Source organism: Ylistrum balloti, unplaced genomic scaffold (genome assembly GCF_031769215.1).
Source record: "Ylistrum balloti isolate Yb309-2 unplaced genomic scaffold, AGI_CSIRO_Ybal_v1 Utg371268, whole genome shotgun sequence".
Taxonomy (NCBI): Eukaryota; Metazoa; Mollusca; class Bivalvia; order Pectinida; family Pectinidae; genus Ylistrum; species Ylistrum balloti.
Genome location: NW_026782683.1, coordinates 587382 through 604412, shown reverse-complemented (window position 1 = coordinate 604412; position 17031 = coordinate 587382). Strand labels below are relative to the sequence as shown.

Sequence of the window (17031 nt, the reverse complement as noted above, 5' to 3'; positions counted from 1 at the left end):
CTACATCATGCAGCCATTCAACCCAATCTACAGCAGCTTTGATCGATTTATTTACTTTTTGTTTAACCTTGTCCCTGGTTGTAGGGATAAGGACAGGTTGAAGAGTCGGCACATTGATGCTAGGTACATCTGCATCTAAGAAATTTTGATCTGGAGGATTCCTCTGTGGGATGAAAGCCGATGCCAGTCGTCTTGCTCCTCTAGCAATGTTTGTTGCAGCATTCATAGCCGCATTACTAATTCTTCTGAAAAGACTCATTGTTTTTATTATATATAGATTTTTTTTTCTATAAGCCATTTTCAAAAAAAATCATTTTTTCATGAATGTTGTATATGTTAACCCACATACAACATTTTTTTTGCATACATCTTGCTAATTCCTCTGGGGTCACCCACTTTAATCTCTTACTTGTTTTTCCACACCCTTCCATCCCAAAAGGTTATTATCCTCGAGGATTTGTCTATGAATTGAGATGCCTTATAAATGGATGGAAATGTAATCTCCTCTCCAGTATCAACATCCCTCAACACAACAGGTTTTGGGTTATTTCTAACTGCCATTGGATCTACCTCTTTCTTTGTCTTCACTGGTTTGGGTGGTTCCTCTGGTATTAATTCCTTTCCTTTCAACAGCTCGATCAGCCGCTTCTTGCCGCAATGAGAATAACCTTTGATTTTATTCTCACGAAGAATTGTTTTCAATTCAGACAGTTTCAACATTGTTTTTTTTAATTATAGATTTTTATTTTCTTAAAGTCATTTTCAAGAAATGTAGAAATCTAGCTATATACAACGTTTACCTTCTTCCCATCGGTCTTGAAGTTTATCATCTTGTCACTAATCACAACAGCAAATGCTTCGGTACCCGCTGGCACGTTGGCATTGAGCTGAGTTTTTATTTGGATGTCAGTGACTGCGGTCTTCAGTCGCTCACTCTGCTTGCTGACGTCGAAAACAAACAGTGGGAAAAGAGTCTTGTTATCGGCGGGGGTGATGTTGGGGTTTGACACCAACTCGTCCATGTTGTAAAACTTGGACCTGAAGGCTGCTGCATCACCGTACGCCCGACTGAATTGCTGTTTGGGAAAGGAGAGGTTGTAGTCAACTGCGGGGTATCTAGCCGAGTTTAGCATGACAAATATATTCCTCACATTGACGTTGTCAAAGATGGACGAATTCTGCTCTTGGTCACCGTCTTTGTCAGTTTGGAAACCGACAATGATATAGCGCGGTCTTTCAGGCGCTGATTTGACAGATAGTCTCCAGGTGAAGCTAGTTGACTGTGGTACGGAGATGGATTCACATTGCCTGATCCTGTACATTACGGGTAGAAGCGCATTTGAATCGAGTATCTTGTAAAGCTTAAATTTTTGAGCATCTGCGGGTAGTACATGAGGCATAAACCACGACACCTTTTCGAGGGTAATTTCCCCCATCATCAACATTTGCATTCCTGAAGATCGCATCGTTGTCCGTTTTCCGCACCAGAGTCAGGGTTTGTTTCATACCATACACAATTTTGTCATAGTCTTCGCAAAATCCAAAGATGTGCTCGAGTGGTACTCTGAAACTAAATGTGCCCTTTGGATCAGGAGATTTGATTATATAGGATTGGCGAACGCTAAATCCGGCATTGCCTGCTGCTGCAGCTGCAGATGCTGCAGCTGATGTGTCCTTGTACCACAATTGATTCAAACCCTGCGACTTGGAGAAGTCATATGGATATTTCAACAGACCAAGCATCGTTGTACCCTGTCCTGGATGAAAAAAAGAGAGATTCAATCTCCTGTCCTGAAAGCTGGTACTTGATGTTGCTGAAAAGATACATGAGAGCATTATTCGTCAGTGTAACGTTATCATCGTTTGCGTAAGCGGTCCCGTCCTCTAAATCTCGTTAATTTTCTGTAAACGATAACCTTGTCCCTCATCTTCAGGGGGGAGCTGTTGGCAACTTTGGATAAAGCGCCGTATCATTATTCACTTTGTTGATTTCCATATTTGTATATGTGTGAGATTTTTTTTATGTCATATAATGTATGAGACATAGAGGCTCGTTTTCCTCAATGACAACAACCCCGTTCGAATTGTTCGCGATGTTTATCACCATATCATCAACACTTTCGAGAATGGCTTCATTTTGTATACTGCATTGCCTCATTTTAAGGCTTTGCTTTAGTGTCCTTAAAACCATACCATTAGTCATCCTCAATCCAAACCTTAATCTAATCGTTTTATTTTCTTTTGGTCCGATGGTAAGTTTATTTTGATTGAAAATTTCCCACGTTACTGGTTGCACCTTCAGTGGAGGATGTTTTACATCCATTACCGGTATTCAGTAAATCGTTTTCGGCTGTCTTGGCAAGTTATACTAATTTTTCGGTTTTACACCAAATTTGTGAACAGGCATTCTTTTTTAATATATATATATTTTTTTAATATATATATATATATATATATGTTCATGACCACGTATGCATGAAACACTCATAATATTGCACCGAGGATCGGAATGTTGTTGAATGGGCTGTTAGGTCCCAGGATAAGACCCTTCCCATTATACCATCTCCTTTCTTTATTTATATAAAGTCCATCACCAACGGCTTCTAGACCCGAACCGGTCGCGGGTCCTAAATAAAGTCCTTTTCCGTCTGTCTCTATCTGGCAAACACAACCTCCTTTCTTGAGATACAACCCGTTCCCAACCACCTTTTGCACTCCCGAACTAGCCAAACCAGAAAGAGCGCCAATGCCTAATGCTGGAAGTACCGTCTTTGCCAAAACAGGCAATGCACGCGCTGCCAAACCAGCAAGCATCCCAAGGAAACCGCCCTCAACTTTCATATTGTGTTTGAGTTGAGCTTTACTCATTTTGATGGTTATTCCTTTACCACCTTCATAGGCTTTGGCTAGTCTCTTCACTTGTCTGTCTGTCAGTGCTAAGACATCTTCACCGTTCAAATCTTCGTGACCAAAACGGACACTGACAGGACAACCGTTTTGAAGGGCCTCTCGTAATTTTTGTCTCTGCCCTTCTGAAACATTCAATTTAACATTTGTGTATCGTGACATTTTATATATACGAATATTTTTTTTATTACACTTGTCTGATGTGAAACCTCAATGATAAATTATCTCCTCTTAAATTTAGCAGCGTGCCATTTTGGTCGGTGAGTGAAGTCTCAAGACTGTGTATGGTGTCTAGTGTCACGGGAAGATACACCAAATTTCGTGGTGTTTCAATTATTTTATGTCCAGGGGTGACATTTGGAAAGAAGGAGTATATCGTGTGTTGTGAAGCTCCATTAACGTAGCTCCCTGAGATATTGTCAACATTAACATGCAAGCTGACAATACTAAAAATGTTGACGACATTTTCAGACTCCTGAAATCCTAGTGCGTAAATGTCGTGGTTAAATCCTAATACACTGGAAATGGAGTTGGGATGCCTAAAGTCTACTTGGTAATTATTATCTAAAATAAGGACAGTCTTTAGTGTGTTCGTGTTTGCAGAAATTGTAACGTAATATTCCTCATTGATACTGCCATAGTGTCCATTCTGCCTCATCTTTTGTTGAATTGTGTCGTTAATGTCATCGATGTTATAGATACCTTCTGGTAAATAAATTTCGAACCACGTTGTTCCGCCATCGGGCGAGTATCTAAAATAATTACTACTCGCATCAATGCTAGGAAAAGAGTAGTAAGTCTCGCGATTGACGAGTGCCATCTCGTGCTTTTTCTTTTTGTCGAGTTGGATCGGTGGATTGAACCTAGTTCTAAATCTTGTCTTGTTGCTATTCAGGACAATCTGAAACGAGCTTTTAGGCTCAGTGTTTTTAGCTATTTTTTCAAGTATTGGTTCGATTTTTTTTTACCATTCTGCCTGTTACTGGTCAGATCGATCACTACGAACCCATGTGGTTTTTCCCATGCTACCTTGCACAGACCTTTGAATTCATCTTTTGAGATGTCTTGACTCACATGATCATTATAGATATGGTTGATATTATTCAGGTCTTGTGGGATCAAGCAGATAAAGTTTGCATTTTCTCTTATCTTTTGGCGTGGTAGCTTGAAGTAGTTTTGTGAAAGGTAAAAACAATCTACATTGCTGTGTCTTCCACGAATATAGTAAGACTCGCATTTATTCTGTTTCTCCAACAGCAAATCATCAAATATCATTAAATACTTGTTTTCGGAACTTAAATCATGGGGGTCTGGGACATCTTCGGCAGATTCGTAAAAGCAGCATTGAATGTCAAACTTGTCTTTAATCTCTTTAGACCATACCTCAACAAGCGCTGCGGGTGACACATCTAACCTCATTACCTCATCGCGCAGGTCAAACAAGCGCATAATAGCTTCTTCTGGCAATTTCTCTTCAAAAGCTTTCTTGAGGATACGGTATTCGGGTTGGAATAGACTCTTGCCGAATACTGCTAGCTTGTTATAGTCAAGCCAACCCGGTCTCAGTAAAAGATTGAGCAAAAGTGTGGTTTTATCACACCCCGATTTGCCTACAATCACTCCCCTTATGCTTTTTGGCAGAAGCTTGTGATTGAACCGTTTTGATACCATTTCATTCCACAATAAATCTTTCACTTCCATGTTTTTAATTATAATACATTTTTTTTATATAAAAAATAATGTTGGAAAAGAAATATATCACAGCCACTTGTTCGTTTTTTCTGCAACTCGGGTCTATTCGGGGCCTGGCCTACACAAAAAGACGTTACCGCCCTCGAAGAATGGGGTGTCACCGTATTTGTCAACCTGACCAACGGGCGTGAGAAAAAGACGAGGCCGTACGCCGTCTCGTCTACCAGCAAGACCGTTTTCCATCCGGTGCCCGACCGCTCGGTGCCCAAGGACCTCGTGAAATTTTGCATGTTGGTGGTGGACGTTTGCGAAATGTTAAACGCGGGTAAAAAAATTTACATCCATTGCAAGGGCGGTCACGGACGCGCCGGCATGTTGGTCGCCGCCGTGCTGGCTTACGGGAAAAAAATATCACCGGTCGAGGCGATAAATCAGACGTCTAAATTTCATGCCAACCGCGTCGCCATGAAGGAAAAATGGCGACGTGTGGGATCGCCGCAGACCTGGGGGCAGAAAAAGTTTGTAGAGAGTCTCTTTCCCGTTCACAATACGGAGGCGGCCCTCTCCCCGTTCAAAGACAATCAGTTGTCGAAAGAGACGATTTACTTTGAGTTTTTACTCGTTCAGACGTTACTCGGAGAAATAGCGGGACCCACGGGGGCATCCCTCATGCAAATTCGAGAAAAATTATTTCTACGAGGCATTTGAAATCTCCTTGGTAAACATTTTAAGGCGGTGTATTTAAAAAAATATTTTTAAAAAATTATATAAATATATTAAAAAATGTATTGCCTAAAATGTAAAAGAACCACTGATGTTCAAAAAACTGTTTCTAAAAATGGACGAAATATGAAACGGGGTAAATGTGTCGTGTGTGGGACTACAAAAACACAATTTGTAGGCGGATCAATGGTGAATGAAGCCATCAATCATTTACCGTTTGAAATGCATCTCCTGGGACATAATTTTACGGGACCTGGGACTAATCTCGGTAAAAGGCTGAAACCAGACCTCACACCAAAGGAATGGAGTAAACCTATCAACAGGGTTGATAATGCCGCATACCATCACGATGTGTGTTACTTGAAAAACAAGGACACTAATACAAGAAATAGGGTATGTGACAAGAATATGTTAGCTGAACTGGGTGGAATTGTTAACCCTACACTTAGAGAGAGGTTGGGTAGATCTATTGTGGACAAGATCATTGGCACTAAGATGAGGTTTGGAATGGCAGTGGGAGGGGAAAAAAAGCAGCAGGTTGAGGAGATGAGCTCAACACCTACAGCACTCAAAGCATTGGCTGAAGAATTACACAGACCCGTGAGAAAAAAGTTTGAGAGAAGGAGGGTACGTGTTAATGGCATCGATGAAATTTGGGCCGCAGATTTGGTAGACATGCAGGCATTCTCGAAATTTAATCGCGGCACCAAGTATCTCCTTGCCGTTATCGACATTTTCTCCAAGTACGGTTGGTTAGTGCCATTAAAAGATAAAACGGGGAAATCGGTCGCAGCTGCACTGAAAAAGATACTCAAGGGGAGGAAACCGAAAAAGATTTGGGTGGATAAGGGCAAAGAGTTTTACAATAAAGACGTGCAGAGTTTAGTCGAGTTAACTCGATTGAAAACGAGGAAAAATCGAGTGTGGTGGAGAGATGGATCAGAACGATGAAGGAAAAAATGTGGAAATATTTTTCCTCCAATTCCACGAGTGTCTACATCAATGTGCTCGACGAACTTGTCGATCAGTACAATAATACGACACACTCGTCAACAAAACATACACCCACCGAAGCCAGCAAGAAGAAAAATGAAACCCGAGTGTGGATGAATCTATACCCCAACCATGATGAGCCTAGGATAATTCACCCCAAGTTTTCCGTCGGAGACGCCGTGCGGATAAGCAAGAAAAAGAAAACCTTTGAGAAGGGCTATCAATCGAGATGGACGGAAGAAGTATTCACGATAACGGCGGTACAACGCACGTCGCCCGTAACGTATAAGATTAGCGACCAACTCGGGTAAGAAAATAGGGGTACCTTCTACGAACCCGAGTTGCAGAAGACGAGCCAAGAGGTATACAGGATAGAAAAAGTCGTCAAGAAGGGTAAAACGAGGTCGCTGGTCAAGTGGAAGGGTTATCCAGAGACGTTCAATTCATGGGTCAGCAATAAGGAGATAGTCGAGCTTGCGAGGCCGCTCATTACATTATAGAATGTTTTTTCTTTAAGTCATTTTTAGAAACGTCATTTTTCTTTAAGTCATTTAGACCATGTTTAAACATTGTTGTGGTTGGTTTTGAGCTTGTTGAGTCAGATGTGTTAGTGGTTGGTTTTCAACCCTAATTTGAAAATGCGCTCATACCGGCAATTTCTTGCTACTTTTTCTTTTTACTAAATGGGAAAAAAACAGAATTTATCAAAGTAATTTTACAAATTCCATTTGTCGTGGTCACGTGAGAAAATTTCGGAAAATCCTCTTTTTCACCGTCTGAATCATTCCAGTGGCGTAGGAAGTGGGAGGGGGTTGCTCCCGGGGGATTGCCCCCTCACTTTCCTACGCCACTGCTGTAGATGGCGAAGGTGTCTGTTTCTTTTATAGGTATCCCACAAGGAAACGTCCTTGGTCCCCTACACTTTTTGTACAACAAAGTTTGTTTTTCCTTTGTCATGTTCGCTTTGTATCATTGGTATCATCGAACACCAAGACCATGTTGCCTTTCAGGAGAACCTTGACGCATGCGCACCGACCGGAAGCTTAATACCAGTAAATGCTTCACATACAAAATTGAATATGTTCATAATCGTCAACAAACACACGTTGCTGATATACACGAACATCCATTCTAAACAAGTAGTTGAGGGTTTTTCTGGTGTTTACAGCCAAATGGCGTTTTGTGCCTGTTCGCCCTTTATGTCCTTTTTTTTCTTTTTTTTTCAAAACCCGCTGTACTTTCCCAGAGGCACTGATAGAGGATAAGACATCAGCATTGAGGAATCAAACAGTTTTCGAACGGTGCGTTCTGGTCTGGTAGCAACTGGAAGTGTTCGCACACTCTCATTGGTGTCATCTTTAGAAGTTTCCTTCACCTGTCTACAAGTTGTAGGGCTTGGAACAGTTGACATGCGGCAGGTGGTCCCAACAGAAAGATTATTAGAATCTAATGTGTTCTACTTTGTAGACTGATCACAATGGTCTTGTACAATACTACGATTAGATGTAAAAGAATGATCCGAGTGTACTGGTGACGCCGGCTGTTTTGCATCATCAGTAGAACTTTGAATAACAAGCTGAAGAGTCCCTGTTGTTATCAGCATGACCATTCTCCGACTCATGACAACTACAAAGATTAGAACTGGCATCGTTACAGACCGAAGGTTCTGAGGCATGTCCAAAGAAGATGACCGGGTCCGTTGCGCGGATATAAGCCATCCTAACTCTATTGATATGGACAGGTCGTAGAGGAACCTTGTTGGTTTCCATAATGCGCAAAGATATCTTGTATGAACTTAGAAAATTAACAACTACAAGTTAGCCTACGAAACGATCTTGTAGTTTTTGTCCTTGTCTTGTAGGGTCCTTAGCCATGTACATTGTATAGATAATCCCTGGACTAATATATAAAGGTTTAGTTTTTACATTTATCCTGCCCTGGAGAGCAACCTTAGCTTTAATAGCGTTGTCCTAGGATTCTGCCCGAATGATGGCAATGTGCTTGGTAATATCTGTAATATATACATGAACGTCTGTAGGACACTCCCGGAAGTTGCTAGCAGCAACAAGTTGTGACAATGAGAAACGTAGTGGATTTCCATACACTTTTTCTAATGGTGAATAGCCTAGTGTGCTATTCACTGTACTAGTCATTGAAAATAGGAAGGACGATAAAACTGTGTCCCACTGATATCCGTTCTTGAAGCATGGAGTGAGCCTTTCAGCGCGTGTACGATGTGTTCTTTCAACAGACCCATACAATGGTGTGCGAAATTCGAGGTGAAGTCATTGTTGACATCAAGTTACTCCGTGCCTTGGTCAGAAACTTATGTCTGGCAGGTTCCGTAGGTGGTAATTAACCTATACAAACTCGCTGTCAAATAGATAGCATCTTTGGAAGGAATAGGAAGAGCAAATAAATATTTGCTGAACATGTCCACTGCTGTAAATATGAAGGCACGTCCTCTTTATGAACGTGATATGAGTCCATATATATCAATTTCACAAACTTCATAGAGCTTAGAAGGAGAAGGATACATCTGAATGCCAGCATTGGTATGAGTTTTTGTGATCTTGATTGCTTGACACTGAGGAAATGAGCGTACATACTCCGTTATAATAACAGACAATTTGGGAAAACAGTAATGTTCCTTTATAATATCAATGGTATGCAGGATATCACCATGTCCTTCCAAAGCAGAATCATGATAAAGATAAAGAACAGATCTGACCGTTGCCTGTGTTAAATCAAGCTGGAAGTACTGAAGTGATTTTCTTTGCTTTGGCAACACATAAATGATAAAGCATTTCATCTACCGAAATATAATAAGACTTCAAAAGCAGTCTTCAAGACGCTTTACGGGGACATGCACCTGGCGGTAATTGATTCTCCGTATAGGCTATAATTGGTCCAAAGCTGGAATCATTTCGTTGAGGTTTGCAGATATTTTCTGGCAAAACATTGACTTCCACTAGTTCTTTTATTACTTTTTGTACCAACTTTGCAAGAGCCTATGGCAAATCGTTGTCTGTTGATACGCCACGTGCAACGACAGTGTTGTCTTCTAAGGTATCACCGGGCTGATCGGTGTCTGTTGATACGATAAAACGGCTGTGTGCATACGCCGAATTGTCCATGTTCTTAAACATCTTCCTGTGTAGGTACTACATAGATAATGTGATTGTCCTTAGACATTGGCCGCTGTCTGTTATCCTGACAATCAATCTCTGAGATAGCTGTGGCAGTCAGTATAAACTGAAACAGCAGTCTCGGGAATGGAAGTATTCTTTCCTCACTTGGGTCGGCTTCTGCAAGCACAAATTGTTGGATGTGTCGGCGATACAGAAGGATGTCTGATGTAACGTGTTCGTCGACGCTTGCCAGACTTATCGTGAATCTGGCCTTCGGAATCACCATCAAAGCAATTATCCTCATCGTCAATAAGGACTGTCTCAGATGCAATAACAAAGACAGGAAACTTCTGAAATGCTGACTATGTATTATTCACCTGATCATGTGACTCATTTTCAGGTGAACAATGTCCTATGATATCTCCAAGGCGATGTTCTCCAGTGTGATGAATGTCACCAACGTTGTCGGCTGTACAAGTACAGAAGGGAACATCCTCAGCAGCGCTTTGAACAGGATCAACTAAATTTTCTTCCATGCAGCGGGATAATGCATCTGGCACTATCATTTCAACAACAAGTTTATACACTAAAGTTGAATTGTTGGAGTAACAGTGCTCTGAGAGCCTGGTGATCACACTCCACGAAGAAGTGCAGTCCTTGGACATCAAACTAACAGTCCAATAGAACTGTAACCATACCTTAAAGGTTTAACTTTATAGGTCTGTATGATCGTTGGTAGCTTGTATAAAAGTTTTACTATCACTGTTGTACAACCTATGGAAATGCCACTGCTTGAATAAAAGACTCACTGTTGTTTGGAAATGCCAAGACGTCTGAATTCATTAGAAATTCCTTAAGTCGCTTTAATGCTTCTGCCTGTGACGATGTCCACTGAAAAGTGATTCCTTTTCTTGTCAGACGATACAACGGTTCTGCAACAGAACTACAATTCGGAATATATTTCGAAACCAGTTAAACATTCCAAAGATTCTTCGTATTCCTTTGATTGGGTAGATTTGCCTGGAAATTTTGTGACCGAGGAATATACATGACCCCAGCGCAAATGAGCCTTTCCTTGATCCTAATTTCAGTTTAGACGACGTCAGTTTCTTAAACATTTCCTTTATGTTTGTGAAATGATGCGAAAAAGTTGAAGAACTGATGAACTATCGTCAATGTGAGTCCACGAAGAACCTTGTCCATAAGAAGTTGAATTGTGTGCTTGGGGCTAAACTTAGTCCTATGTTCAGGCGTTGAAACTGGAAGGATCCACAACAGGTATTGAAGGCTGTCAATCTTGCATTGTTGGAGTCAATGGGCATTTGGGGAAAGCCTGAAGACAGATTGATAGAAGTAAAGAAATGAAGAGATTAGTCAGAGAATGATTTAGTCAGTTCTTGTAGTAGGTTAGGTGTTTTGTGTTTGTCGAGTTCCGGTATCTACACAAAGATCGAAACTGAGAAAGACATGAGTCTTTGGTGACTGGTAGCGTTGGTGTGCTGTCTTTACCTCGCTTTGGAACAAGAACCTCGTAGCTTGTTATGCTTTCCTGCGCCTCATTAACTGGTACTATTATTTCTTAACGCAGGTCATCCAACTAGTGTCGCAAAACGTCGCGCTTGTCAAGCGGAAGTCAATATGGTGGCTGATGTTTAGGTATTGCATCTGGCTTAAACAGATCTAATGGGTAACGACAACCGTGTAGCCTAAATCTGGCGAATCTACAGTGACAACTGTTTATGCTTCCAACGGGAATTTTTTAGCTGTAGCTGTGTAAACAAATGTGAAGGTATGTCGATGTTAGAAAAAAGAAGCTATCTGACTCACTATTCTGACTGGCGCTGGGTTGGGTATTTTTCAACAAAATTATCTGACAAAAGAGAACTTTTATCATCAGTCGATGTGTAAGCGAAGTGAGCCTTGATTGTCCCTTCTAAAATGGTAACCGGATTAAACCTAACATTCAAGACTTTAGTAGGAACCGCATTCGCGTTAGAAATGATCTTTTATGTCTTTGCTACCAAGTGATGCTTATGTGCACTATATGCACTACCTGTGCAACTGCTTTGAAATCCATAAAGCACATGGTTTGGAACTGTTCCCTATATTACCGTTTCCAAATTGGCAGATATGATTGTGTTCTACATAGGCTTCTGACAGGGTTTGGTCCAAAAGAATAGGTATTTTGAGCAAAGTCTATGATCACACTCCTTCTTTCTGCAGATAACCAGTTCCTAAACTCTGAGGATGTGAAGTATAAGGCAAAATATGAACCGGTATAACATGGACGCATACATGAATGGTTACAGTGCCAATAAGATCGATATTCTGATTATTAGCCAGAGTTACTTCGTTGTTGTCAGAAGGTTTATATTCAAATTGAGATGTTGAGAAACGCAGGAAAAGAAATCTTCACTGACAATATTTAAAGTGCAACCGGTGTCCAGAAGAGCTGCAATTTTAAGGCTATTAATTAAGGCTATTAATTTCCACTGGGAGTAACAAAAAGTGTGTGTGTGGTTTTGTGCTCTCGGTTGTAAAATGTTGGTTCGAATTGTCAGAAGTTGACCAAATATCAGCAACATTTACTTTTGGTCCCTGAGGAGTTGGGCCTGTCTCTCCTCGGGTGGTTGGAGTTTCCTTTGCGATAATCATTCTGTGAAAATGGCCTGTGCAGTGTTGGATAAATTGCCGGCACTGAAATGCTGGGTGTCCGTACTAAAAACAGATCTGGCTCTGGATGCCAGATGCAGGCTCACTAGCATCTTTCCAGCTACACAGTCGTTGCATGTGACCAAGACCATGGCAATCAAAACATTCTGTCTTACGTTTGCTACCACGGCCGTAGCCTTGACTGTGAATTCCGCCCGAATGTAGTTGATATGTTTGTTGATGAGGACGAGGTTGTTGATTCATTAGTGTTGATATCCTGTCCGTCAAAGACTTTACCTGTGTTTTCAGTTCATCGATCTCTGAGAAGGGGCTGTGGTACAGCACAAACTGGGTTGTCGCCCCATACAACACAACTCTCAGCTATCTTTGCTTTAGATATGGCCTGGTCTAAAGTTGTCGGAGAGCCAGCACGAACATACAAAAACTAACTCTTTTGGTAGTCCTGTAATAAACTTTGGCATGAGTTCATTTTCTGTTTTTTCATAAGCTGTCCTTCCTCAAGAACCAAACCACAGAAATCCTCAATTGTGTAACAGCCTCAGGGCTTCTAAATATCCGATAACATCTGAGGACTCTGTGTAACAGCCTCAGGGCTTCTAAATATCTGATAACATCTGAGGACTCTGTGTAACAGCCTCAGGGCTTCTAAATATCTGATAACATCTGAGGACTCTGTGTAACAGCCTCAGGGCTTCTAAATATCTGATAACATCTGAGGACTCTGCCAATCGAATAGCATGAATAGAGCTTGGTATTGTCAGTGAACAAATTTATGCAACACTTTATCAGCTCTGGAGTAACACAAGAAGTCACAGGAAGTAGGATAATTAATAAAATGTCATCAATAAGAACAGGCACAATTAAGACACTTACCTAATATATACAGTACGTTTTGTGGAGTGTAATGATTTCGAAGTTGTAGCCCAGAAAGAAAAGTTAAGAATAATTTTGTGTGGATTTTTTTGCTTTGTTTCCATGGTAACACAAGAAATATGCAAAATGAAATGTCAATAGCAAAAGGCACATCTAGGGCACTAGACTAATAAGACAGAAAGTTATGTTGAGTGAAACGGAGCCTGGAAAGCAAAGTAAACACTTTTTTACTGTTTCCATGGTAACACAAACAAATAATTTGAAAAAATGAAATGTCGTCCATATCAAAAGGCACAACTAGGGCACTAGTTCAATATATATAGCAAGTTTTGTGAAGTTGAGCTGAACGATTTTGAAGCGGTTTTAGCCCAGAAAGCCCTCGGGAGGACGCACGTGCGCACGCACGGAGCCCAAATTAATATACCCGGCAAACGTGTTTCGCGGGGTATCATTGACACAAAATCAACTCTTTGGTCTACGTTCTTTGTCTTTCTTCGATTTCCCAACTAATTACAATTTCTCCTCCTCAAAAAATAGAGTTACTCAAGACATCTCATCGCTACAAAGCTGACTGAGTTATCGCCCTTCCCCAAATTGCAAGACCAGGACTATACGAATTCTACACATTACACATGTGTACGTGACACATTGCAGATAAGACGAGAATACTACAATGTAGTATAAACATTTGATGTACATCACACGAATCTCGAGGTCGGATAACGGTGTGCTGTAATGGCTTTGAAGTTGGGTGTCGCTCCTTTGTAAACTTCAAAAGGAGCGTATAAGTCTGTGTTTAGTTATATTCACTCCTGAAACCTGTTCTAGACCAATCGAATTAATTAGCATGTGACTTCACATTGCCATGAAATGTTCCAGAAGTGCAGGTAGCGATGTTGAGGTCAACAAACTTGGGGATTATTGGCGTCTTCACAGAATAAACCCTCGTCGTCCGCATACATCATCATAAACTAATAAATAAATACGATCTATAACTCTTACCATTACAGTTTCATCCTCGATACTCTAACGGCTACGACAACTTTCGTTCTCTGCACTCCATGAACATTGTCATGGCAAAATTGAAGTTTTTTGATTACAAGAGAAAAAACTGACCAATCACAGGCTGATAGGCTCCCTTTGAAGATAGCGAAGGAGAGACACCCAACTTCAAAGATTCGTTTGATCACATCAAAGGGTCAAACTAGTCTTTTCGTGCACAAGATGTCGCACTTGAACCTTCAAAGAAATCTTACCATGGCATGTCCCAGGACCACTGGAGTATCGAGGATGTAGTTGTTTACATACTAGCTTCCCTTATCATTTACAAACAGACAAAAATCACACATTGGTGATAACGAATTACGTTGTAATAACATAGCGAGTAACACGATAGTACGATATATGGATCTAATTATATTGATCAGTCCGTCCATAACACCACTGTGCCAATGTTTATACCATAAAATCTGATGACTTACACAATAAAAAAATCAACCGTTTTGCTGTAATATGCAAGCTGGAAAGATATTAGCGATGAAAATACTTAATGCAAAATGGCGTCCATTGTTCCAGATTAAAATCTGTAACAATCAATAACTAGCACATGATTTTATGAATTGTATATTTACAAGAGAGAGTCCAGGGGCGTAGGTGGGGGGAGGGGGCGAGAGGGGAGAGGTGGGAGCAGGGGGCGAAGTGAAGTAAAAACAAAAGTGAGAAAAATATCTCGATGGAAGTCGAGTGTATGTTTAAGTATACATTATTACTACGTCACTAACAATATTCTCTCTTACACTTCATGCTAGTTTCAATTTCTTTATTACCTTAAGTCAGTTGACTCGTCGGATACAGGAACGTAAAAACATAAACCATATATAACAATATACAAACACATGATTACAGACATAAAACATTTATAACAATATACAAACACATGATTACAGACATAAAACATTTATAACAATATACAAACACATGATTACAGACATAAAACATTTATAACAATATACAAACACATGATTACAGACATAAAACATTTATAACAATATACAAACACATGATTACAGACATAAAACATTTATCAATATACAAACACATGATTAAAGACAAAACATTTATAACAATATGAAACACATGTTTACAGACAATAACAATATACATTTATAACAATATACAAACACATGATTACAGACAAAACATTTATAACAATATACAAACACATTTATAACAATATACAAACACATGATTACAGACAAAACATTAACAATATAACAGACAAAACATTTATAACAATATACAAACACATGATTACAGACAAAACATTTATAACAATATACAAACACATACAGACAAAACATTTATAACAGATTACAGACAAAACATTTATAACAATATACAAACACACATTTATAACAATATACAAACACATCAGACAAAACATTTATAACAATATACAAACACATGATTACAGACAAAACAGGTTTATAACAATAAACAAACACATGATTACAGACAAAACATTTATAACAATATACAAACACATGATTACAGACAAAACATTTATAACAATATACAAACACATGATTACAGACAAAACATTTATAACAATATACAAACACATGATTACAGACAAAACATTTATAACAATATACAAACACATGATTACAGACAAAACATTTATAACAATAAACAAACACATGATTACAGACAAAACATTTATAACAATATACAAACACATGATTACAGACACAATACAATATACAAACACATGATTACAGACAAAACAGGTTTATAACAAAAAAACAAACACATGATTACAGACAAAACATTTATAACAATATACAAACACATGATTACAGACAAAACATTTATAACAATATACAAACACATGATTACAGACACAATACAAACCAGGGGAGAGCAAACTGTTGGCTCTTAAAACGTAAGCAGCTTTGTTATATTTAGAAAATTTAGTAAATTCTTTTGTGTTTTTTACATTACAAAGTTCTATTAGTTTAAACATACTAGGTGCTTTTCCCCCAAATTTCTTTGTCGTGTCTGTGTAATGAGGACATTTCAATATAAAACGAAACTCGTCTTCTTTATTATATAAATCACAAGTGGTAAATACTCGTAAATCTCTCGGTATACTGTGTATATTTTTGTTTTATTATTAGCTGATTTAATTTCCTCTAATTATTGGCATTGTTATTGACACAAAGATATCTAAATCTAAATGTTTACAAAGCTATAATTACACACTGTACCCATGTCTCAAGAAAACACCCTGTCCTGGAATCTAACTAACGTTTTTATAACAACTTCTATTCTGTGAAGATTTTTTTTTTCTAGTTTTCTGTGTCGCTGCGAGAGCGTTCATTCCAAACCTCTCACAAATATTCATTGAATGCGCACTTTATAAATTTTAATTTAATATTGTCTTTTTAACGCTTACATTCGCATCATTAAATCTAATATTGATGACATGATCAACTCGTCCGCTGAAAGGCCGATAAGCCGTGACGGTGGATCTAAAACCCGTTTATTAGATAAAATTAATTGCTGACTAAAGAATGATCATAACATAATTTAGAAACATCTCAAAATATAAGACAAGTTTTGAAATATTTCAAAATACTAGACAAATTCCACAGCATTTTTTTCAATATTTTTATTTTCACATAGAGCATGATATAAATTTATGTAATTTGATAAAAAGTAGGATTCTAGGGCCCTGAAATCCAGATTACATATCAATGAGCGATGAAATGTACCATAGTTATGTTCATATTTAATAACTAACCATTCAAAATTGTTTTCAATGGTAGTGCCTACTAATTAAGGACAGCGCTGCCCCCTTTCCCCTCCCTTTACATAGCGGCATTTAACTAATTTCCATCGTTTTTTGATACTATTGAGACAACTATTTTGATCTTTTGTGATAATATAGCCATTTAAGAATTTTAGCACGTGTCTTTTACTGTTTAGTTTTCTTTAATGTTATTTTCTTTTTGGATCGCTGTGCGTTTTACCGGTT

At 39.1% G+C, this 17031-nt stretch overlaps 1 protein-coding gene across 1 annotated transcript; it reads right to left on the bottom strand.

The window, feature by feature from the left end:
- Positions 1-779: 779 nt before the first annotated feature.
- On the bottom strand, positions 780-1322 carry LOC132561706 (uncharacterized). The gene has a single exon (XM_060226404.1). The coding sequence runs from the start codon at positions 1320-1322 to the stop codon at positions 780-782; it is 543 nt and encodes a 180-aa protein (XP_060082387.1).
- Positions 1323-17031: the final 15709 nt, after the last annotated feature.

Coding starts and splice junctions, on each gene's coding strand:
- LOC132561706 (XM_060226404.1), bottom strand. CDS start 1,322: ATGTACAGGATCAGGCAATGTGAATCCATCTCCGTACCACAGTCAACT.